The sequence below is a fragment of the Eleginops maclovinus genome, chromosome 2, assembly GCF_036324505.1.
Source record: "Eleginops maclovinus isolate JMC-PN-2008 ecotype Puerto Natales chromosome 2, JC_Emac_rtc_rv5, whole genome shotgun sequence".
Lineage (NCBI taxonomy): Eukaryota > Metazoa > Chordata > Actinopteri > Perciformes > Eleginopidae > Eleginops > Eleginops maclovinus.
This window is the reverse complement of record NC_086350.1, coordinates 11,318,187-11,344,287: the sequence shown is the minus strand read 5'-3', so window position 1 is coordinate 11,344,287 and position 26,101 is coordinate 11,318,187. Positions and strand designations below refer to the sequence as shown.

Below are 26,101 nucleotides of genomic sequence, written 5' to 3'. Positions count from 1 at the left end.
GATATACACAAACTGTGGTGTTGTTGTAAAATGTACATTAAGTTCATTGTTTGTCATGTAGTATTTGGTTAGAATTATATGTGCTTTTATTTGAGAGGCGATAATCGACTGGCACCCATACAAAAGTTAACTCACTGGCGATTTATTTTCTTCACCCATTCTCCCACGTGCGGTCGACGTGGCTGCTCCCTGGTGGCCACCAGGAAGAATAGCAGCGTTTAACTCAACATATTTCCATTGTCGTTTGTGTCATTTTTTTCATTTCTTTTAACTATTCGCAGGAGTTTTTCATTTTTCTTCGTGGCAGAACTTGTAATTAACTAACGCCATTTCGATTAAGAGTTTCATAAGGTCGGATGTGAAGCCATTTCAGTTTGAACCGCCATTATTGCTATAGGCAGTCTGCAGGCCTATTGCAAGCAACACTTAACCCTCTGGTATCATTCAAATGCACTATCCTAATTAGTCATTCGGGACAAAAATGTCCAGAGTGATACCATGATACCAGAGGGTTAATATATTTAGATACAAGCATGTCTAAAGACCAATTTGTAATATCAGAATCAGAAATACTTTATTTATCCCAAATTGGGACATTTTGTTGTTACCACAGCAAAATACAAAACAATATGAAACACAGCAAAAAAAAATAGTGATGAAAATAATACATATACACAAATATACAGATAGTGAATATATGATAATAATAATGATAATATGACATGATATTGGATATAATTGTGGCTTCATAGTGGGTGAACAATTCAAACTAAAATGAGTGCAATGATGAAAAAACACGACATATGTAATAACTTTAGATATGAGTATTTTTACAAGCATTATTTGTGCATTAAGTCTATTGCTTAAATGGCCTTGTGTTGAAAGCTGCTATATAAATAAACTGGCTTTCCCTTGCTAATTCAAAAATGATGACCAGACTGAATCAATCATCAGTATCTCCCTAAGGTAAGTTCACCTCAAAACAAAAGCCTATCACAGTGAGTTTATTGATATAGATGATTATACATGAATGTAAGTGCATATTGTATAATGTAAATGCTATGTTGATAATGAACACTTTAAATTAAAATGTCTGTCTTAGCTTTAAACTAATCTGGAGTCAACCAAAGTGTCCTCTCATGGTTTTACTGTCCATTATAATGTTTCAGAATATATTGTGTTCACAAAATGTTCTAGACTTATTTTTAAAGACCATATTTGTTTGGAGTTATGTGTGTCAAGGTACATTTTGATCTGAATTGGGGAGCAGTAGACATGAAAGAAGTGAAAATGATCAGCCTGTCTGGGATGAATACTGATTATGCATTAAGAGTGGCTAAAGATCCAGCTCTGGTGTGATGGATCCTCACAGTTCCTGTAGCTGGACGTGACTGCAATAAAGATCTGCAGCTGAGCTCTGCTATAGACTTATCAACAGCAGAGTGCAGTAAAACAGTACACATTTAAATAAAAGCTTATTAAATGGAGCAAAGATTCCTGATGGAAGTAATTAATCTGCAAAATTTTAACTTTACCAGAGATGTAATATTTTCACTCACATTTATACCACCCTGGCTCTAAACATCCTGCGTCAGGCTGAACTGAAACTGACAGGTTATCCAGCAGCAGTGTGGTCAGCATACAGGTGCCGCCTCTTGAGGAAAAACCAAAGGGGCAACTCTGTCAGAGCATTTAGAGGTATGGCCTCTTCCCACAGGCAGCTTCTGTGAAAAACAGCTTTGGCTAAAAGATATAGCTGACAGGCTGACTGCAGCAGAACGGATTATGCCCAAGGCCTGCATTACTGAGGCACAGTCCCTGCGTCTTGCCCCTGCAATATTTTACAACATTTTAATAATCAGGCTGGAGACAGTCCTACTCCGAATTGATAGATAGTCCTCGTTGTTTTATTCAATGTGTCGCGTCTATGAGCACACCAATACTGATTCTCCTTGGTCGTGGTCTGAAAAGAAACGTGGCCTCTTGTTGCTAAGGTTGGTTGTTGTGCTGCAGCTTGATTACATCTGTTCATTTGGTACATTTATATATCATATTTTCTGTTCAAAGCGGTTAGTTTATTTAAGGAAAATGCAAAACAAACAACAATTGTCTTGCCTTGTCACACCAGTGAACATGCCAGTTGCATAATGTTGGCTGTTGTACATATCTGAATATTGATTGAATTAAGTTAAACAAACATTGCATAACTTAATTATTCTCTGCATCACACTCAAATTAGAATAGGAATAGAATCAACTTCTTTTTTCACTGTTAAGATTTGTGTGAGTTTTGTAGGAACTAACTAACACAATAACAATAAGTCGACCCATTATAAATCCTTTTTTTCCCTTCCTTTTCTGTCTCAGAGAGCATAGCACAGCTCTCCAGCAGCACTACAGTACCTGCTTTCGAAAATGAGTAGTTGTTTAAGCACTTATTTAACAGGAAGTCATGCCGAGATCAATTTGATTTTCACACAGCTTGAGCTCTTCACCTCCAGTATGTGCCCCTTGAACTGACATATAATGATTTAAATTATAGCTCTGTTCTGATGCTGTTCTCTAGGCTCCCTCTAAACTGTAAGAAACCCCATTCATTGTTGGAAGGGTATTCAACAAGCTGCAAGAGCTGTAAAAAAACATCTCTCAAAGTGCTCACCGCTGCAGTGTGACCTCGTCTTTTCATGCCCCTCTCCTTCCAGCTCTCTCTGAAGTACTCGGTTTTATTTGGTCCATTAGCTTCTTGACTCACTGGCTGCATTTCTTTCGGTGGGCATCACTCAGGGCTTGTTGGCTGTCAGTAGGGCATGTCCATCATCTGTCGAGCTCGGGAAAATTGCTTCCTACAACTGAAGAACTCCTCTACTGTAGTACTCCTAACAGGTCCCGTAAAATGTCACATTTCCGAACTTACTTACTAATTATCCACATTGATCTTGCTGCATCAGGCATATTTCAGGTTTAACACAACACCTGCTTAAGATGCAATGTATTCCACAATAGCAAAACATGTACATGTTGTAGACATTGTAATAATCCCCCCAAAAAATATTAGAGGCATTTTACTTATTGAATCTGAGAAATCCAGTCCAATAAGACAAAGAGATGTTGCTTGATCGAAGATTCAGGGGTTGTGTGAGTTCATAGCCAGAGGGCGGGACCTTTAAATACATTTACTCCCCAAAACCATTGTGAGGCTGAACAACAAGACCAAATGACAACCTGGGGCCTTACAGGGTTAATGATGATAATGTATGCAGTGTTGGTGTTGTGGCTGATGTCTCTAAATAATCAGTCAGAATTTAAGTTGGTGCCTATTTTGTAGTCTCCTGTTAGACAGAACGTTAAAAATTAAGTTTATACTTATGTCGTCCTTGTAGACCTGCACTGATTCTACTCCTCACCTAGCTGCAGTGCAGTCAAATCGTTCTTTGCTCAGGAAAAAGTTCCTTACGGGTTAAAATGACTCTTAAGTATTTTTGAAAGCAGCCATTATGAATTGGTTAATCGGTTAACTAAATAAAGCAAAACCAGTGTCAAAAATAATGCTTTGTCCTGCATTAACAACTAAAATACTTGAATACATTTACCAGCTAAAAATGCTCAAAGTATAAACACTAAAACTACTCATTGTGAATGACCCTCCTTTTTATGTATTATATATTTTTGATTCATCGAATAACATGTTACGATGTAGCAAGTCAAGGTGGAGATTATTTGAACTACTTAAAGCAAGGACGGTTAGTTATAAAACTATACATCATGTTTTTATTTATTATCTTATTGTATATACAAAAAACTGTTAGAGAGTAACAAAATGCCATCAGAAAGAAATCTCCATATATCAGATATTTCCAACAATAAAATGTTGTTAAATTCACAAGTTGTACTCCACGGTGAGGCCTTTCATTTAGGAAAAAGCTTATTAAACTTGAGAGCACATTGACAAAATTGGTAGCCATGATTTTCCTCACTTGTAGACTCTTGGCAACAGTTTGGTCACCCAGGAGCAGACTTAAATACAATGTCTAATTTGTTAGAGTTCAATCCTCTATCCATCAGTCCTGTCAACATTCATACTCCTGACATTTTAATATTCACAGCAACAAATGCAACATCCTGTCTAACAGTGACACGAGAACCTGACCCAACAAGGTGTCTGATGGCAGAATAGGTTTTTAATTTGAAACTTAAGTACCAAAACAACAAGCAGCATTGATATGACAGCAATTGGAAAAAAGTTCCTCGAAGGAAAAACAGTCACGTAAAATATGATCCACTGTCACCACACTGGTCAAGGATGTCATAATATCCAGCACTAATGAAAGCCTGGGCATCGATTGTCGACATGTTATTGCTTCTACTGGGGGTGAAATGGAATTCACATAGTGAATGAATAAATTCAGTTCAATAATATATAAGTTAATTTGCCTGATACAAACATAAATTATTTCAGAAATTGACTTTTTTACATACAGAGTGGTTCCCTTTGTAAATACTGCACAGGATATCGTGGGTCTTGAATTGGTCATCTGAAACTTTATATTTAATTTACAATCTGACAGAGAGAGAAAGAACATTTTTAATAACTTCAAAAACACACACGAAATGACATTGATCATCTCACAAGAAGATAAATTGTGTGTTACCTACATCAGTGGGTATCCATTATCTGATCATGCTCATCTTTTTTTTTAACTCTAGTGTCACATTGATAAAAAGTCACCATCACTAATATAAATTAATAAATAAACCTTTATAAATACAAAACAGAAAAGGTAAAATCAATCCCTTCTTAACACCCAATATTTAAAAAATGTAAACTAAGACATTTGCAAGAAGAAAATGCTTTCACATAAAAAACAACACAATATCTGACCACTTCATCAGTGAGGGGGGGGGACTCGAACTTCAGACTTACTGTATGTTATATATTTTTGTATATGTATACTTAGTTTTCTTCTGGATTTCTGTGTTTAACATTTATAACAGAGAGTCCTCTTGTTTTCTGACTGAACCTTTCTAACCTCAGAGCAGAAGACCATTATCCCTCCATGTCAGCTGCACTGTGATCTGCAGCTTCTGCACACAGTGACACTTCATAAACTCTGATGTGTATATGTAGTAAATCTCTCTGTTTGGAAATGGTCAAGGTGAGTATATACCTTCCTTCCTGTGGCGAAAAACACTTCTGTTTAGGGGGCATTATAAACACTTGGTTGCCCTTGAATAGTAACCCTACATCATGGGGTAAAAATGAGCGTGAGGATATCTCTCTTCCTGTAAATAATCTGTCCGCCCAATCCGTGTACGCTGCCCTTTGCGCAGCTTGGAACCATCATGTTCCACTTCAGGAGGTCCATAAAGAGGCCGGGCTGCAGTTTGAGTGATCAGTTCTATAGTAAAATAAAATGGCTGAAAGGTCGCTGGTGTGTGGGACACTCTTTCCTCCACTCCCTCCAAAAAACGTGAGTGAAGGAGCCAAAGAGCGTAGGGTCCAGAAGAGCTGTGGCTGTCCCTCCATCTCAACATCTCAACATCTCAGTATCTAATTGAACACACTCGGAGACAGAGGGAGGGCCCTTGGTTGAAAGTTGGTTGACAATGCCGCTCCCTGTGATCTGGGGCAGGGGGTCTTGCCCTCTAGAGCAGGGAGCTGGGGCTTTCTGGGGGTGGCGGGGGTGTGTGTGTGGGGCTGTGACGCATGGGAAGTATGTCATAGTGGCTGGGGATGTGGCTGCTGCGAGGGAGGTCATAGGGGCTCTGGGAAAAGCCGGTGGCCATGCCATTTGGTCCCTGCAGGACACTCACTGTTGGCTCTGTAGTAGTTTAGGAAAGAAGGAAGGAAAACAAGTAGGAGACATACATGAGAAACACTGAGGAAGAGTGTCAGGCACAGGCTGAGGAACAAAAGGAGAAAGAAGAAGCGCATGCAATAGAAAGGCAGCTCACATTTCCCATATCAAGGCTTACACATTCTGCACAGGCTCTCAGCAGGGAGCATGACCAGCGAGGCTATAAGCTGCAGGACCCTGCTGAGCTCCACGCAGCAGAGCAATAACGCACTCACCAACATCATAGACATTCCTGCCCGCATTGCCCAGGAGGGTGGCAGTGCCTCCAAAGGGCACTTCACGGTGGGAGGGGGACTTCATCTCCACATAGCTGCTCTCTGTGTGCTTGCAAGCCAGGCCTGGTGGGTCTCTAATGGTGGCGTATGGATTCTCACTATTCAGAGAGCAGGAGCTGTTGCTGCACATGGAGCTCTTGATGTAATCTGCAGTAGCCGTGAGACAAGGACATATTCACCATCAATAAAGATTAAGGGATTGTCATGGACTTATTGCAGGGGTATTAAAGCTCAACTCTGATATGACCACTAAAATTTAGACATTGGTATGGTCTGGAGAATGGCAAGGGATATTGTGAAGAGTTGTACTTTTTTTGTCTCCATCAGGTGACTAATGGTGGTAGATAGTAATCAGAGTACAAAGGGGAAAAGAGTGGAAGGCTCATCTCATCCATAACAGTCTCATCAGTCTGATAAGAGGCCTCATTAGAGACCGCAGCAGAGCTCCTTCAGACCACTCTCCACACCCATGGGTCCCTCACATTCAGCAGCCACTGCACAGTGTGGGAGACAAAATGACGTATCGGGCACTGAGCCATAGAGAGCAATTACTTTTGGAACAAAACCTCAGCCCACCATGATCTTGTCCAAAGTGCAGACAGTTTTCACATAAATCATGGAGAATATAAGGATATAGGATTCTGGGGAGAGAGAGTCTCCTATGGGAATTGAAACCAAATGGGGAAATTGACTCTTGAGATGTTGAGCATATTGGTGCTGGTGAAGCTGAACAGGATTCCACATGCAGCATGTCTGCTAACCTGTTTACACACGCACGCACGCACGCTTGCCCAGTTATCCATAGTACATAATTTACCTTTTTTGGAGCTTCTCTGTGTTTGTGTCTCCCCCTGTTGAACATCTGTAAAGAAAGTCAAAATATGAAAACCAAAATGAATTCCCCAAATGCATAAGAGTTGACCGAAAATATCTAATTAAAAAGCACTATGTCTGTCATTATTTTTGGAAAAATTAAGAATGTGAGGAGTTACTGTATGTCTCCCTCAACGCTTACAAGTCTGCATAATTGACTGTGGTCATAATGGGATGTGTGCCAAACAACAACACATCGTGAAGAGAGGACAAGCCTGTTTAACGCTACATCAATTAACATACAAGACTGCTTTCTGAGAGGAGCTTGTCATTATGATCAATCTGCTGTGTGCTCTAACACTAAATTAAAATGTGCAAATCAAGACATCAGACTGTAAGTCTAAGCACGGCAGAGAATGAATGAATCATGGACATTTAGATTTGTGTATGTCTCTCTGCAGTGGGGAGCCTGTGTTCAGGACACATGCATCGTTTTTTTTTTGTGGTACTACCGTATTAACACTATCATTCAGTTTGTATCACCACAAACCAAGAAACACATATTTAAAGTCCTCCCTTCACTTGCAAATGTGTTTTTCTTCGTGTTCCACCAGCTGGATGTGTTGCACAGTGCAGAAGTACTGTATGTGCAGAGTTTGACACAAGGCTGTTTTCACATTCAACTGCTGAACGTGGAGTTTCTCTGTGCTCGATGTGAGTGATCATCACAACTATTTTGGAAGTCATTCTTAATCCAATTTAAATTCTTACAAAATGAATGTAAAAAAACGTGCAGCCACCTGTGCATACATCGAGAATGGGCTTTTTGCGGGGTAGCAATAATCTTGTGTCTCAGGAAAACTTAAGAAACGAAAAAAGTGTGCATATTCATGTACATATTATTTTAACTTAATTGGGTAAGAGTTAATGCCCTTTTAAGGATTTTCAATGTGGAAATTATACTTTTTCCCCCCAAAAAAACCCCACACCAGATACACACTATTATACTTTTATATGTTAATTTATGAATGGAGCTAATTCAGACTTCATCTGATCTACACTTTGTGTTAAAATGATAATTTTTCCTATAAGGTCTATAGGTATAAGCATATTTTATATCATATATTATCAATTGCGATATTCTTTGTTGTTATTCATTTTGAGTTTATACACAGTCTTTGATTGCCTACAGGAGGATTCTTAAACAACTACAGTACATATAATATGAGTTACGCATTATAAACCACTTATCAGATGTTTGTGTATTGTTTATAAATCTAATATGGGTATTTGAAGAATAGATTTAAGCTATTATAGAGTCATTTTCTGTTATGTTTAACTCTCTATAATTCACAGCCCAGGAGAGCAGTTTCTGACCCAGAGTAAGCCGTCACAGAGAGATGTGCCACTGGGGGAATTGAAAGAGAACTAATGAGCTCACAGTGACCCCTGTACACCTCCTCACCACAGCTTTCCCTGTCCAACCCGCATATCTTATCAAAATCAGAGCAAAGGTTATGTCTAACAAGAAACCCTCGGTTCATCTTCATTCACAACAGGGTAGCTGTGTCCAGGATGTGCCTATATGAGGTTTGTAATAACGACTCATGTGCCTTTGCCCTTGAAGTAACGGTTCTACAAAGTCAAAAATTCCGGATGAGCTGTGTGTGGTGTTTTATTGTAAGTAAGGGAGGTAAACTGACCGAGGTCATTGAGGTTGCAGTAGGCTCTCCATTCTGCGCCATTCCGACTTTTTAAAGTGCTCGGCTGTGAAAGAAAGAGCACAGTGTGTGATGTTTTTATAAGTAAGTTATTGTATTATATAGTAAGTTACGTTTAATGTAAATACATATGGAGAGTGATCTTACTTTGAGGGTCAGAGTGCCGTCCAGGTTGCTGGAGATGGTAGAGACCACGTTACACTGGGCCACAGTGTGGTAGCTGGGGTTGGAGAAGCACTGACCACTGCTGCTGCCGCTGCCCTGGGCCTGGTTGACCTCAGCAGCGCTGGTCCTCATCGCGACCGTACTGCCACACTCTGCAGGTTTTAACAACAGGCCAGGTTTGATCTTTGTCAATCAGTTTGTGTACGATTTTCATACAAGAGCATGCACAAAGAACTTATCACAAATATCTGTCTTTGCCAACAATACATTTATCCAAAGTTAAAATGCTTGTTTTTACCAATCAACACCTAGAAACCCACAGATATTTAGATATTTCATATTTTTGTTTTAGATATTTTTGCTGAAGGAAGGATACATTTTTCCATCGTAGTATGCAGCAATTGTCCATCTTGAGAATATATTTATTTGGTCCATATAGTTTGCAAAACCTCTTACCAGACAGGGAATAGTCTGTGTTGGTGATGTGCATTGCCTGTGTGTAGGACACACTGGGCTGGATCTCATGGCCTTTCTCCCTCTGCCTCTGCCTGTACCACACAAACAGGCTAAGCATGGACATGATGATGAGGAGCAGAAAGATGATGCCCATAACGGCTCCGGCAGACTGGCGCTCTGAACCTCTTGCTGGGCTAATCTTAGTGTACGGGTTCAGCTCCTCCATCATCAGAGCTGCTACAGAGAAAACACACAGAGTGGGTTGTTTAAACACTGTGTACAAATCTGTGTTTGAGTGATAATACAGTGGAGAGCCTCGATCATCTCGATCACCTCTCACCTTGATCACAGCGAATGCCTTTATATCCAGGGCTGCAGTAGCACGTCCCAGTCACATAGTCACAGGTAGCATTGTTAAGGCACTCACACAGCTGCTGGCAGCCATATCCAAATGTACCAGCAGGACACTCTGCATGGGAGAGAGGTGCATTACTATATCCATCAAAATTAAAGCACTTAAGGAGTGGGAGCCAAAGTGTTTATGGACACACACAGCACAAGGTAATTTTTGCTCAGCGATAAAATGTGGTGGGCCTACTCAACTCTGCTCACAGCTCGTCCCAATAAAGCCTGTGCGGCAGGCACACTGGCCAGTCATGTGGTCGCAGTCTGCACCGTTTTGGCAGCGACAGACTTCAGAACAGTCTCTGCCGTAGAACCCTGAAGGACAGCCTGGACACCGATGTCAAAATGTTGTGATGGGAGGGGAGGAGAAAACAAAGAGAGGGGAAGACAATGTAAAGAGTCAAGGTCATATCGCAGAGGAAAACCAAAATCAATACTATTTAATGTCTCTGCAGCATACTCAATAAAGGACACTGTGAATGAATGGAATTGAAACATTTCCTGCTTCAGCAGAAAATGTGGTTATGCTGTTAGCATAACATGGAGATAAAGAATGACACCATACGAAATAGTGAGAGTCTATATGGGAAACAAGCAAAACAGTTCAAACAAAAGTCATTTCCATGCAAAAGAGCAGAAGCATGACACCGCAGAGAGACGCTTGGGGTGTTAGATAATGGAATTCAAATTAGTTGACTGATGTAGATGATGTGCAATATCCCTGCTAGAATGCCTGGAATGTATAATTAGCAAATCAATGGAGTGACCATTAGCGTTATTTGGTGTTGCTCCCTCTGAAGAAAAAAGGGGGTAAATAAAAACCTAATATCATCCAGTTTCCCAAAATGATTCTCACATGGCATCTGTTGCAGTTCTGTTGGACTGCCAGTAGATGCCAGTGTGTGTCTACATTGCTGGATGGCAGAGACTCACGCTGTGTGCAGTAGAGTCCGGTCCAACCGGGGCTGCACCTGCACTCCCCATCGTAGGCACTGCACTGGGCTCCGTTGTGACAGTTACACGAGTTGAGACAATCAGGGCCCCAGTGCCCAGAGGGACAGGCTGCAGACGCCAGAGACACAGTCAAGCCCATGGACACACACACACACACACACACACACACACACACACACACACACACACACACACACACACACACACACACACACACACACACACACACACACACACACACACACACACACACACACACACACACACACACACACACACACACACACACACACAATGTAGTATGCATGCATATATGAAACACAAGCCATATGTTTGATAAAGTGCCTAAATATTTTCTACACATACAAATAATGCACACACATAACAAAGATCCTTGCAGAACATCCCTCCTAGAGCAAATGTGTTAAGGTTAATATTCGGGTCAAGGCAACTTTATTGTCTCTCGTGGGAGAAAAATGTCTTGGAGAAATGGAAATTGCTGCATTTAGACTAGCAGACGAAGAGCAGACGTATGTGTCAGGTTGAGTAACCCAAAGTTAAGCAATGGTTATGTGTCATAAATTTGATCGTACGTTCTTTGTACGTAAGTAGTCAATGCAATAAAAAAACACACATAGATTTCTCATGGCAAGACAGCTCAAAGCTCTGCTATTGATCTTTGGCTTCCAGCACTTTAAATCAAAGAGCATAATGTATTACAACAATCATTTAAACAAGCTATCAGTTTTACATCAGCCCGGGCTGAGGGTAGTTCCTGGGATGTGTAGGGTCATGAAAATGATATATGTATATGAAGGTAGATATAAGGGGGAAATTAGGAGTGGAGACAGACAATGAGACAGGAAATCAAAGAAAATAAGCCGATCCAACACAAGGTGAACGAAAGAAGCTATACCCTGAGAGCAATCCTCTCCTATCCAGCCAGGGAAGCATTGGCAGGAGCCATCGATGGGGTTGCAGGTGCCGTTGTTGGTACAAAGGCAAATCTCAGCACAGGCCCTGCCATACCTGCCACTTGGACAAACTGCAACACACACACACACACACACACACACACACACACACACACACACACACACACACACACACACACACACACACACACACACACACACACACACACACACACACACACACACACACACACACACACACACACACACACACACACACACACACAGAGGAAATAATCACTTCACCAAACCCTGATTTGCATATTATCACTCACATGCAGAGAATAATAAAATCCATTAACATTATGACATCAAACTTGGACACATTATTGTGAGTCCATTTATGCAGGCAAACTAATTCTGTGAAAGGTTGTGTAAACATATTCCTCTAATGGATGATATTGTTCTATTAGAGTGGACATGAAGTGAAGTGATCTGTTTAAACAAAAGGAGGAGTCAATCACTGCCTGCTGTGGCACCACTGCCCCATTTCCACTCACTGGAGTGAAATGAGTGATGTGCCACATAATTAAAATAGACCATGTACACAGACCACTGAATACATTTTTCATGAAATTAATATTTCAATGCTCTCCGGCACTCTTGAATAAAATATGTCATTCCCAGTGAAACCACCATTGTGTTTCCATGTTCGCCCGTGAGACAAATTGAACCAAGGTGAATCTAAGCATCGGCATCAGGGAGCTGCAGCACCAGCAGATACATCAAAGGTCTCATATAAAGAGAATAGCCCAGCATTAGAAATATCAGATAAGGTGGCTGGCTGTGAAGGAAATGGGTCTGACTCATTTTCATGTGGGTTGATTTTAATGATTACATTTCAACTGGTTTTCCCCTCTTCTCGAGAGCTCTTTCAAGCAGGTTGTCATTAGGCCATGAGGTTGGCTCCCCATACTGCTGCTTCTGGGGATTCAAGCCTCAACACCAGGAGAGCTTCATTAGGTGGGGACTTTGTGTGCTGGACAGCGGACAAGATACAACGATAACAGGGTTCGACAAGAGGAGAATGTGTGTGTTGTTGGCCACCTTCGTCCTACCACCCGCTCACCAGTAATTACAGACCAGACAAATTAGGGCTCTCATTTTTTCCTCTTCCTTCAGCAAAGCTATTAAACTTTTATTTGAAAGACATCGCTCAAAGCCATGATAGAGAATCCAAAAGTTCCCTTATGACTTTCTTTTTTTAAAGAAAATGGTGTATCATTAGAAGTGAAATCTACAATACGCTTATATAGTTGTCTTTTCTCAATTCAGTGATTTTCACTGGTCTTTATAGCCGGTGAAGAATCACTGACATGACAAATACCTTGGACCACATAAATCATCACTCACAGGTCAATAAGGGGACAAACTGTTAACATTAAGCTATTGAAGGATGGAGGATGGACAGACAAAAAGCCTCCATGATGCACTGAAATATAACTTATACGTACTGTAGTAAAAGTAAATACTTCTAAATAAATATGTAGTAGACATTTTACATGCAATATCGTTATATGTTTCCTTTAAATGTTTGGTAACATTTAAGAAATTGTCAAGCACTGAAGTGTTAACACGTATTAAAATCTAAAGTTAGATATGCTAACATGTCTCACAAATGTTTAAAAGTACAGCATGCTAATCACACAAATGGAAAAAAGAAACTGTACTGAAGTTAGGATGTTATCTGTCAACTACATCTTTTATGTGATTCAAATGTCAAGGCAATACAAAAAGAAATTAATTTCCTGTTTGCCTTGAAATAAATTTAACAAGAAGACGTTTGTTCTGCACATGTTTCTTTCATGAAGACTAATTTGTATGCAGCTCTCTTTGCAGTTGAGGGGATGGCAACGTTTACTTGACAAATTCTTTGTCTAAAATAGTGGGTCTCAGCGGTATTCAGGATCCTGTTGAATGTCTTTTCATTTCTTTTTGGTCTGGAGTGCACTGATAATAGCCATTATTCAAAGTTTCAAGGCTCAGATGCCAGTGGGAGAGGCAGCAGGTCATCCATTTGATCTTATTAGAGCCACTGATCATAGCGAGGGCTGAAGGGAAAGGTATAGGTTCCCCAACTAAATTCTGGGATAGAATACTTTTTTTGATCTTTAAATGAACCATAAGATATCGTGGTATAGAGCAACATTCAAAAACATATCATTTTTACAGGGAAATATGTACATTATATACAAAAATGTTTTTTATTTTATATACTTTTCTCTCCTATTTCCTGTAAACACAAAATAGCAAGTATTTTCAGACATGGTTTGTACTTAAGTTTTTCAGCAATGGCTAAAAAGTCTACTGAGAAAAAATTGGACAAGAGCAGGAAAAGGTCAAAGTGACATAAGGCTACTTACCTTGTTTGCAGAGTGAACCGGAGAAACCAGACAGGCACTCACAGTGTCCGGTGACATGGTGGCAGGGCCCGGTGCTGTGCATACACTGCGGACAGGACTGGCTGCAGCGGTGTCCGTAAAACCCCGGAGAGCAGACTGCAGGCGGCAGAGCATGGCAGGAGAGGAGAGAGAGTCAGTGGACAACAAGAGGTATATAATACAGTAACCGTCCATAACAAGAGTGATTATATAGAAAAAAATCAAGAATGGGTAGAGACTGTAAAAGGATGGAGGAAGCAGAAAAGCCCGTCTTTATTCCCACTCACTCCCATTTCATCCGCTGCCAAAGATGTAGTTAAATAGTTAAGAGAATCATGAAAGTCCCTTTTATGTTAAGTCTTGATGATCTATAAACCTTAGGAAACACATCACTGTGTGTTAATGCAGATTTTATGGAAATAATGTGGACCGTGAAGATATATTTAAAAAGGTGGTAGAAAGGTGATTATACTAACATTTTATACAAAGAGTGTTAACTGCGCAACCATGATAAGAGAATGCAGTCTTATTAAAAATATATTTGTATTTCTTTACGAGACTCTTTAAAAATGAAATATTATGTATCTATTTTCATAGCTGGTGATTTGGTTATATTCCTACTCCAATAATCACCACTCTCAGAAGACAATTTGGTATTTTCAAAGCAAGAAACCTTTTAGGAATTGTCAAAGACAACCTTGGTAGTTGTTTGACAACAATGCTATGTTAAATGTTCCCCAAGGGGTTTGATTTGATTTAAAGCACCAGGTGGGATACACCTTTATTGTCTGGAGGAGGATTTAATCCTTCAATTAAAGTTTCTACAGGAGAAAACAGCATGGCTGCAGTTACGAGGTTTTCCCCTGATGAGAACATTATCTGTGTAAACATTGAATTTGTAATGAGTAATAACTTCCTCACAAACACACACACATACACACACAAAAACACAGAGAGCTTGTTCGAGTCTCTGTCTTACATCCCACTCAAATTGATGTTTACAGGTTTGTGACTGTGAATTTCACTCCCAATCAGTGAGCTCATCACTTGAGAGCAGCCCCAGACAGACCCTGTTCAGAAACCAGGGCTAGCACTCCCAGTGAGCACACCCTCTGATGAGCCTTGGGCGAGGACTGCGAGTCTCCCACTGCGAGTTGGCTGTTGAGGACAGGGCAGGGGGGTGAGGAGTGTATGTGTGTGTTGCTGTCGGGGTAAAGACACTGTGATTAAGTGATAGCAGTGATGAAGGGTTTACACTCAAGCAGTTATGGCCGACAACTGAGTGTTCTCCTCAGCAGGCTCACCCTTCAAAAATTCTGCAAAGATCAAAGCAAGGTCAGTTCTGTGATGGAGTTTGTAACGGCGGCGCTCAAAGACTTGTGCTGTTTGGATAAAGAAAGGATGCTTAAAAAAAGATAAAGGAGGCTCACTTCTTTTGCAGGATGTCCCCCTGTATCCAGGTGCGCAGACACATGTCCCGTCCTCTGGAGAGCAGGATCCTCCATTCTGACAGGAACAGCTGACTGAACAGTTGGGTCCCCAGAAGCCTTGTGAGCACACATTATCACAGTGGATTCCTGCAGGAACATTACATGAAAATATTCAGCAAATGTGCACAAAAAAAGCAAAGGTTGTTGTATGAAATACTCTCAATAGCCTGCCATCTATAAGAACACATCATCAAAAGGACAGCATTCACAATGCCTGATCACAGTGTGTCTTTGGAGGTTTATTCACCAAGCAAGGATCCTCAATTGATTTCAGTCCTGATTAGGAAGCAGCTTGGAGTGTGTTTTTTTTAGTTCAGCCCATCCTCTCTGACTCCGTTTCCATTTCAAATGCATTTTATTTTTGATCTGACTGGGGCTCCCTGCCAGTTCACTGTGTTGATTAACAAGGTTGGGTCTCCGGAGAAGCCAAGCTTGTCTCCCATTCTCTTTCAGCAGAGCCGGGGTAGTGTACAGAGACGAGCGAGGAACTCAGGCTACAAGAGCGCAGTCTGAAAGTGTCACTGTGTGTGTTTGGTGTTCTGCTGAATCTCCAACCAACAAATGCAAAACACTGCATCCATACAGTACACTAGCTTTGCACATGAACGCATTAGCATATCCATCAAAGCAGCCTGCTTTCTCTCAGTCCCACCCAACCAAAAACTAAGGGGCAAATCACATGTAATGCACATGGAGGCAGAATCAAAACTAAAATATATATTGCTCCAACACATATGCACACGTACAGACACACACATATCCACACACACACATATCCACACACACACACACACACACACACACACACACACACACACACACACACACACACACACACACACACACACACACACACACACACACACACACACACACACACACACACACACACACACACACACACACACACACACACACACACACACACACACACACACACTACAACCTTTCAAGCACCAGCCCTTAGTTCGAAGCCTCATTTGAAATTTTCTTTGAGTGAGAATATCTGAGAATGGTGTGGCCATTAAAGCAGCATTAGAGCAGTACCTTTGAATTAAACCTGGGCTAAACTCTGGGGACTAATGTTATACAGTAACCAGGGCGCCTAAGGGCTGGAACAGAGGAGTAAAGGAAAGGAAATGTTAGTGCTGATGAGGGGGGGCACGGTAGCAGTGATTCAGTCAGTGGCCCTGCCATGGACATCAAAAGGAGGGTAAGGCTTGTGCAAGTGTGTTTGAGGTTCTGCTAGGCCAGGCAGAAAAAACCCTCACTGCCTTCACTGTCAGAAAAGGAATGCGGACAGAGCATCACACTTTTCAGTCTAATGGTGACAAACAGAGGGGCTTTGGATGCCTACTGAGGGAGAAGAAGAAAGAGCGAGAGAAGCCAGTACTGATGCATCTTCAAAGGACGCTTTTCACTGAGAAGTGCCAGAGGTCCCGCTATCCAATTTGTACGAGTGAGCAGAGAAACGCAAACCTCTCTCTGCCTCTTTAAGAGTCTTTCTCTCTAACTCTCTCTCCCTCTCTCTCTCTCTCTCTCTCTCTCTCTCTCTGTCAGTGCATGTAAACAAACACTCACATTACCTGCTCTATGACATGGGATCTCTTCATAAAATAAAAGTCCTATTAAACATGGACTGGCTTGAAGACCCTGCATCGAGTGTCCAGTCACAGCACTCCTTTACATCTTTTTAGGCTGATGTCAGACTTACGACAGTTCAGCAACAACTGTGTGGGTCGTAGACGACTGACTTGCACACATATCTAGAGTCAAGCTTCTTGACAGTTTATGCTAAAGCCACTATAATACAAAGAGCAAGTTGACAGCATAGTAGGATGCAACACCAACTCTGGAGCTAGCATGCTCAGTGATATGACAGTGTTTACAAGAGAAAAAAAACTCCAGAGTTTCTGTAAATAGCCATTTTATTTCATCCCTGACTCAGTCCTGAGACGAAACCCACATCTGCCTCTCTCTAGGTGCTCCTTCCTTCAGAGAGCCCATTGTCAAGCCTCTGCGATTGAAGTGCGCATGCATGTGTGTTTGTCCGGCCCAATGGGCTAGATGCTGCCCCCAGCCACGCACCCCGGTGACTCAATTAAGGCTGACAGATGGTCCCGACCTGTGCAGGATTCAGAGCATGTGAGGAACATTTTGCCGGCACCGCTCTTGCAGATAATAAAACCCACATTGTTTCCTAGAATAAATGCCCTAAGCTCAAGAGGCTGAATGGAGTGGGCTGCTGAGAGCTCGCAGGCTTGACCTTTTCCTGCTGAATCTATTCCCTCCCTGACTGCACCTCTCCACCCAGGCTCAGAGACCCGGTCCTCGGATAGCCCCTGTATTTGACATTCAGATGCGACGCTTCATTTTTGAGCATAATGATCCTCACCCTTGCTGCGACATTCATACTTTCCTACCTCACCTCCTTCGCTGCAAACAAATGTTTGAAATGACAAGAAACAATGAGCCGGCATGTAAACGTAAGAATTTGTGTCTAGAGGGGAAAAGAGTTCAAACAGGACGCCTATGCAAATGATTCTGCTGTCATTCGTATTATTAATACCCTTGCTCTTTGCACACTAGCTCTTTGCACTTTATTTATTTGCACCTTATTTGCAACCAGACTATCGGTTAATAACCCCGCTTACCAAATCAGTAAGCTTTCTGCTCTTTAATGTTTTTCGATTTAAGTGTCATTTTTACCCCTGTTCCTGTTGTCTCTGTGCATATTGCTACTAGCTGCAATTCTGTTTTAATTTCCAGCTGAGTTTTACTTTCAATACATCTGTGACAACTCAGAAAGAATAAACACTCAAATTACTAAATATAGTAGTCAGATTTCACAACAACCAGGAACTTTAAATAATTAACAGAGCCAATTAAAAAAAGTATCAGAGTCTGTGTTAAAAACTTATGAAAGCACTCTGGGCCAATGATTTGATTCCGTCTCCAAATATTTATCTGGCTAGTCACTTCAGATGTATGACCAATAATGGATGCAATAAGCATGAATGCATACCAGCATGGAGTGTGTTATCCAAGAGAATTAATTTAGAGCTCCATTCTCAACATTTCTCATTCACACACCCGCCGGCTCAGTGGCAAAACAAATTCAACATTTAATTAACAAAACACTGCTCAGACATTCTGTAAACATACTGTAAAACTCAAATCATGAGTGCCCCGTCATATTATTTTGTATCATAAGCACGTCTGGCTTCATTTCCGATGTCTTTGATTTGATGATGAGTACAAATGAATAGAGTTGAGATCTTAGAGGTTATATCAGTCCTTATTTCCTGCCTTTTCTGATTATTATAATATTTTTTTAACCATTACTGACCTGTCCAGCCGGGATAGCAGCGACAGTATCCACTCACTGGATCACAGCCGTCAGCATGGCTGCAGTCACAGCGCTCACGACACTCCAACCCGTAGGTGCCATCCTGATGATGATAAAAACTCACTGCCATACCTTTAAAACTTCACATGTGGGCAAAGACATGCCACGTTGAATGATGCCGCACAGATAAATGAGAGACTTACAGGGCAGGACTCGCCGCAGCGCAGTCCCATCCACCCAGGTGAACATGTGCAGGTGCCATCTATAGGGTCACATGCAGCTCTATTGGCACATAAGCATGTCTGATTACAGCCCAGACCCCACGTACCGCTGGAACAGAGGATGGAGCAGTCCACGCCCTGCCAGCCTGGGGTTAGAGAGAGTAGAGACACATTAAACTGTTTTGTTATTGGCTATTTCTAACTTGTGAATACAGTCACTCCGAGTAACACAAAACAATAGTTTACAGTATACAGTACAGTGGTTCTCAACCTTGTGTTTGTGCATTGATAAATGAAAGGGACTCATTTAAGGAACATGATGAACTGCTATGAAAGGTGAAATATTTTCTGTTCTGATAAAATACATGTGTTGCAATGCATGGCACTGATAATGTTGTTCAGATGGGTGGTGTACCACTTTGGTCACGGAAATATCTCAACAACCATTGGATTGGTGGTCAGATATTCCTATCGGGACGAATCTCACTCACTTTGAAGATCCTTTGAGTTTTTCTGCAGTGCCTTCAACAGGTCAAATTGAACACCTGTGCTGGGTTCTAGAGGTCAGAAATCTTTGCTTCGATGCCCGTGGCAAACTGAAGTTTCTGTGGCAAGTGTAAACACGATTGAACTTTTAGCATTGAGGCCTTCACTTTTTTTTAACATTTTCTTCATTTTCCCAAATGATTTGTGCAGAGAAGATACCTTTAAAGATAGTTCACTATAACCAATCACCTAACTATGTTGATACTATACACAGTAAAAGTAGGTGTTATTAAGTAAAGGCAAATAAATGTACGTTATCTTTAAGTCAAAGGTATAACCTTTACAATGTGTGCTTTCTATTGTTGTGCTTTTTTCCTCTGAGTTTACACGTGGGAACTCCAATGTAATTTTTCAAGCAGGGTATTATTAAAGGGCTGGGTTAATTTGTCGGTGCACAAGTCAGTATGTATACAAAAACAACATCCTTTATGATTTGAGTCATACATTCTTAAGCACAGAATGCAAGAGAAATCAGTACTAACTCTTTATGCGTGCAAGTGTTCAGCCGTGAAGATGTGAAGGTGTATAAGGTGCAGTCAGTGTAGCATATCTAATAAAGCTCAGGAGTTGCTCTTAACCTTTTACAATGAGTCCATTATACTGTACCTTCCCTGCAAATACAGGAGCCGTCGAATGGAGAGCAGGAGGCATGGTTGTGGCAGGAGCAGGTGGACATGCAGCTCGGTCCATAGAGACCCGATGGACAAATTGTAGCACAGTCCTCACCCTGAGGTAGAAATAATGCAACGTCAGGAGGCAAAGAATCCGCATGGCATTAAATGCTGACTCTGGCAGATGAAAAATAGGAGTAATATAGTGTGAATAGATTCAGACAGAAAAACAGGAAAGGTTTCCTAAACTTACTCATAGCTAACTGAACTGCTTATTTAGACCAGTCATACTGTATCAGTAGACCAAATGAGGTGCAAAGCAACAGTAAATCTGATGGTAAATGTAGTTCAAGAGGAGAGGATGGCCCCCCTGAAGCTATCGCCTCACAGCTTCCAATTATGCACTCTATATATTCAGACAGCACCTACTCCCAGCCACGCTCTGCCTTTTGAAAACATAATACACCCCATCTCTCCACTTCTCTCTTCCCCTTAATGTTTGTCTCATTGGGGTTGGCTCCACCTCCGTCAGTAGAGAGGCTGACAGGACTCTAATGCAAGAAAATCCAGCCAAGCTACAACTACTGCTGCCCTTATGTCCACCATTAGTTCATACAACAGTGAATAGTGTTTCTTAATGGTTAAAACAACCATTTCTGTTATAAATGAAACTTCAGATGTGGTTCCGTATTTGTTTATCACACTACTTCAACATGCTACACTTATTTATTAAATCATACTGCTACTGTACTTATTGTTGTCCATCTGGATGGGTACTTACTACTACTGGGTGTAATTTGTATCATTTCTATCTCTAATATTTTATGCATGCATCTTAATAATATGTTGCCTCTTTACTTTTGCAGTCACAATGTAAATTTCCCCTCAGTGGGACCAATAAAGGTATTCGGATTCTCATTTCTGATTTAAACACCTTTTGGAAGATGCAACTAAAAATGTGCACACTGCTTTAAGGATTTTGTAGACCCAAGTAAGTTGGAGCATCACGAATAATTAAAATCAAGGGTGAAGATACGCAGTGCTCAGGACCAGAGAACCATTCTTCAAACCACTGACAGTATGTGGTTTTCATGTACTACTCCACAAATGACAGATTCCTACAGGTCGGTGGAGGCACAAGCACATAATGGTTTGGGATCAGAGAAGAATATTGTAAACACCCCAGTGCTGAAACAGTTGGCCACACCATGAATATCAAAACAAACACATGGTTGACTACAGCCGCCTGTAGCCAACAGCATATAAAAGGAAGTTGACACGAAACTGAGGAAGAACAAAAAACAAACAAATAAACCCCATGTTGGTGAACAGGGTAGAAAGGTGAACAGCAGGTACCTTGAGACTGCAGCCAATTCCCTTTCTACCCTCAATAACCACACTGATGGAAGATTGGCAGCTATGTTCGCACATCCTTTAAGCCCCTTACCGTTGCATAAGGGTTGGTATTATTAATTAATTTATTTATTATTATTATTAACTATTCTGGTAAAGGACATGCAGTGCTCTTCTGCTGTCCTCTGCAGCTCGATGTCATTAGAATTTCTCTGCTTTAAAAGCCGAGCACAGCCCACCTTCACTCGTCTCTTCCCTCCCTAAGCTGGAGATCACAGACAGTCTATGGATTCCCACAGCCTGCCTTTCACACCCTGCTTTGAGTGACAGGTGACACGATGATTTAGAGTTCCAATTAGTGGCCCAGAGGAGTCCTGAGTGGCTCTTGCTTTGCTCACCAGAGCACTGGGGGACTGCTGGTTGCTCACTGCTCTCATTATCATTTTGAACTCAGTTTAAACAGGAGGCAGGAGAAGATGTGCCAGTGGACGCCAGGGGCAGAACACACATCTTAAAACATCGCTCCTCCCCGAACGGCACATAAAAGCGCCTGTCTGTGAATAAAAAATGTATCAATCGGTTGCAATAACCTTTGTTCTGTTGAAAATGACAGCTTCTAGACGGCTAACAATAGCAGTCCAGTTCCAGTCGTTAAGTGTGGAGATGAGTTCGACCAGTCGGTGGGGGCCGGAGGGGGGAGGGGTTCGACCTGTCTTCAGAGCACAGGCAATTTACTGGTGACTGGACTCATGGATAAAACGTCATGCCGCCACAAATGACCACATGGATTTTGCTGCATCCTCGGCTGCGTACGATTCCACTTGGGTTCACCCTCATGGCGCAGAGAGCAGTGGTTGGTCTGCTCTCAGGAGGGTAACGGCAGCCCTCTCATTAGTCGTCTGATTCATATTCCTTCTGAGCGGTGAAGGATAGAAGTCTGTATGTGGAGAATCATTATTAATACACGGGCTGTCAGTCCATCGCACGAGAGCAGCAGGACCTTACATAACTACACAGCCAGTGGAGGCTGTAACCAGACCCGAGCCGCTGAGAGGCAGCCAGGTCGTCCTTGGCCAAGGCACTAAATTCATACCTATTAGTATCTTAATGTAATTGGAGAGCACTTTTTCCAGAAAGCCTCTCACTGACACAACATTGATCAGCCTTGTACCCATTGAGACTAGATGCAAATGGCACCACTAATTACCAATCAGTCTCACTCCTTAGCAGTCCATCTAACTGCTGGATGAGTGACTGCAGTTTAAAATTCATGCAGCAAGACAGAAAATGAACCTCTGAACCTTTTGATGAGGCTGGAAAGCCCTGAGAGATAGGAAAATGATTTGTTTTCCACACCTACAAAGGCAGACAGGAATTCATTCCTAATGCATTCATATTTCAGACACAGCAGTAACAACAGAATCTGTAAAAAACGGCAAACATATTTTGGAGAAGAATTGTTACTGCAACTACATGCTGCAGATTGCAAGGGACAATGCCTGAATAGGTAACATGTAATCACTTTGTCCCAGTCAAAAAGAGCATGTCCAATTACTAGAGCTAAATCAAGCGTGCAGGAGCTCGGTCTGCTCCAACACTTTGCTTGGTTTGTCCCCCGATGATACTCCAGAACAAAGATGCCGGAGGGAGACTAAGTCCTATCGGCGGTCCCCTGAGGAAGAGACTGTACCAGCGATCAAAACCCAGACGCCATCATCAATCATGTTTAAAAGCTCCACTGCGGGATAATGATCAGGTGTCACACAGTTAAATACTTACAGGTAAGACAAATATTCTTAGCTCTAACTTTCTAACAAAGCAGCAGCAGCTCTGGCATCAAAATCTCTCCCCCTCTCTCTCTCTCTCTCTCTCTCTCTCTCTCTCTCTCTCTCTCTCTCTCCCTCTCTCCCTCTCTCCCTCTCCCCCTCTCCCTCTCTCCCTCTCTCTCTCCCTCTCTCCCTCTCCAACACACCAATCCACCATATGATGTGTGTCTGTTCCCATCTGACTGCCTCCCTTCCTATCCAGCTCCTGCCCTCTAGGTCTGTTTAATGGATCTGGCAGCCCTTCCCAGCAGCCGCCAAAGAGAACAGGTGGAGCAAATTAAGACACAGTCTGCGGCCCCTCTCGGTAGCTCAATTCACCACAGTGGCCCGCTGTAAGACACAAGCAATTTCCACTGAAATGTGATGTTGGCAGAAATGTACCCTCTCGGTCTTTGTTGCTTTGTAACTTCAGATTGCCAGACGAGAAATACAATAGGAAAACTGATTGAAGTTACCCAACTAATTGGACAGTTGTAAAAAGGGATAAAATTGCTGCAGAAAAACTGCTAAAATGGAAAGGTATGTAGGTCAAACTTTCAATTCTCTCCCAGGCACAGAAATATAGTTGTTAGCTTGGTCTCGACTTGTCTCTGTGATGCCACAAGTTAAGGCGTATAAACCTTTTTTGTAAAATACGCACGACTGATCATTAATGTCTGCTAAGGGCTGGAACAGAGAATGATTCATTTAGGATTTCTTGTGGTGCAGTACAGCATATCCATAATAAGGCAATAATAAAATATCTCACCTTGCTTATGCCTGCCTGCGTACAAAAAGCTTCTAAAGTAATACCGGGACCACTTCCAGAGACCAAAATGACGCAAACATTTTAATGCAGCCACAAATGACATGAATGATAAACCATAGCAACAACCTTATCAAACAAAGAGCTATATTATAGACACAATACTGACGCCCTCACAGACCTGCTTTTACCTTTATTATGGAATTATTAAGTTACAATGCCAATTAACCTAAGGCAGTTTTATGAACAACTAACGTACCCAACAATATAATTACAAAGGGACAACATGTAATATTACTAAGTCTAAGTCACATCAACTTGTATATCAAGGAAAGTTGTTCTAATAGTTTTTGTGTATTGATTTTTCACCCATTTCTTCTTGTCAATCTGTTTTAATACATTTTGAGTTATATATTTTTATTTGCCCAACTCTTTGTCCATTCAGTACACATTTGCTTCGAGTTGTTAAATAATTATGATAAGCTTCTTCAGATGTTTGCAGTCTCCAACAGTTCATTTAGATCTCATGAGACAAATTAAAGGTTGAATTATATAACAATAAAACATCTTAGATAACAATAAAACAGTACCGGAATGAGGCCACTGATCTTGGTATAATTAAATAGCAATGAGGAAATACGACACTCACCATGAACCCAGGGGCACAAATACAGGTGCCTATGACAGGATGGCAGTCGGCACCGTTGGTGCAGCTACAAGGCGACATGCATCCCTCTCCAAAGTAACCCGGAGAGCAGGTCTCATTACAGTAAAGCCCTGTCCATCCTGCAGAGCAGGTGCATTCACCAGAAAGCGGGTGGCAGCTACAACGTAATGAGAAAGAAAGATGGGACAACCACAGGAAGAGTGAGAAAAGTTTCAGCTCGTAGAGTATCAACACACTTCCATCCTTAGCAGGGTCAAATTATGAAGTATGCCCCAGCTGCATTTCATCCATCTTTGAGTCTATGTGCTTGTTTCATATAGATGAGGTGTCCGTTTTCTCCTTCTTTCTATAATGACTTCCACGGTCTGCGCCCAACTCCAGCCGGAATCAGAGCATTAACATTGCATTAACTATGAATGCTGCAGAGAAATTATGAATGAAGCAAAGGTTGCGATTAAAAGCTAACTGGATGACATGGCTAAGAGGGGTCCAGACTTCAAAATGAGAGCTGGCTTAGAGCTACTGTAGGAAGATGCAAAATTGAGTAGGAAAAGTCTTGATTCACAAAGGCCTTTATTTCAATGCTTGGTCAGAGTGTGATGCCTTGCAGTGATGTATCACTTACCTCACGGTGTTGGTGGTATTACAGGGACAGTACTTGTCACAGATGAGGCCGTAGAGGCCCGGAGGACAGAATCTCTCTTGGCAATTAGGGCCTTTAAAGCCTGTTTCACACAGACAGGCTCCATTGATGTGGTGACATTTGGCTCCATTCTGACACTCACACCTCTGGTTACACTGCGGCCCAAAGGTGCCCACAGGACAGTCATCCTGGCACCTAAAAGAAACAATATTCAAATTAGGCATCTAAAAAGTAGATTTTAAACAATTAGGGTGGAGTGTGTTAACTAGCATCAAATGTAAGAAAGGTAAAACAAAAAATTGGGTTGATCAAATAGTTGACAGCAATCAAATTAATCAAAAGATTTGTTTTGATTTGTTTTATTTGAGGTTTCTGTTTTTAAAATTCATATTGCATATACTTTCCCCCACTGTTGGTCAGACAAAACAAGTAATTTGTTTAGTCTAACAACATCTTGGACTATATTTTGACATTTTATTCACTTTGCAATGCAATTAATCAATAAACTAACTGAAGGATAATTCAACAGAGAGAATAAGCAAAATTGCTGGCCTAAAAAAAAGGTACATATTTTATATAATTCAAGTGACATGATGAATGACTGATGATAATCATTTGAAATATTAGTTATTTTTATTCCACTTTTGTTATA

At 41.4% G+C, this 26,101-nt stretch overlaps 1 protein-coding gene across 1 annotated transcript in view; it reads right to left on the bottom strand.

Annotated features, from left to right (window-relative positions):
* Window positions 1–3,875: 3,875 nt before the first annotated feature.
* Window positions 3,876–26,101, bottom strand: part of megf11 (multiple EGF-like-domains 11) — a 67,578-nt gene continuing 45,352 nt past the window's right edge. Inside the window, exons 10-26 of the mRNA XM_063907718.1 lie at window positions 25,432–25,644; window positions 24,789–24,963; window positions 20,211–20,331; window positions 19,041–19,204; window positions 18,838–18,940; window positions 15,429–15,575; window positions 13,981–14,115; window positions 11,560–11,688; window positions 10,623–10,751; window positions 9,888–10,016; window positions 9,625–9,753; window positions 9,285–9,521; window positions 8,811–8,980; window positions 8,646–8,709; window positions 6,947–6,991; window positions 6,070–6,276; window positions 3,876–5,818 (exon numbers count right to left, since the gene is read on the bottom strand). Coding sequence (XP_063763788.1) covers window positions 5,643–5,818; window positions 6,070–6,276; window positions 6,947–6,991; window positions 8,646–8,709; window positions 8,811–8,980; window positions 9,285–9,521; window positions 9,625–9,753; window positions 9,888–10,016; window positions 10,623–10,751; window positions 11,560–11,688; window positions 13,981–14,115; window positions 15,429–15,575; window positions 18,838–18,940; window positions 19,041–19,204; window positions 20,211–20,331; window positions 24,789–24,963; window positions 25,432–25,644 — 2,473 coding nt within the window. The 3' untranslated portion in view covers window positions 3,876–5,642. The remainder of the gene's footprint in view (window positions 5,819–6,069; window positions 6,277–6,946; window positions 6,992–8,645; window positions 8,710–8,810; window positions 8,981–9,284; window positions 9,522–9,624; window positions 9,754–9,887; window positions 10,017–10,622; window positions 10,752–11,559; window positions 11,689–13,980; window positions 14,116–15,428; window positions 15,576–18,837; window positions 18,941–19,040; window positions 19,205–20,210; window positions 20,332–24,788; window positions 24,964–25,431; window positions 25,645–26,101) is intronic.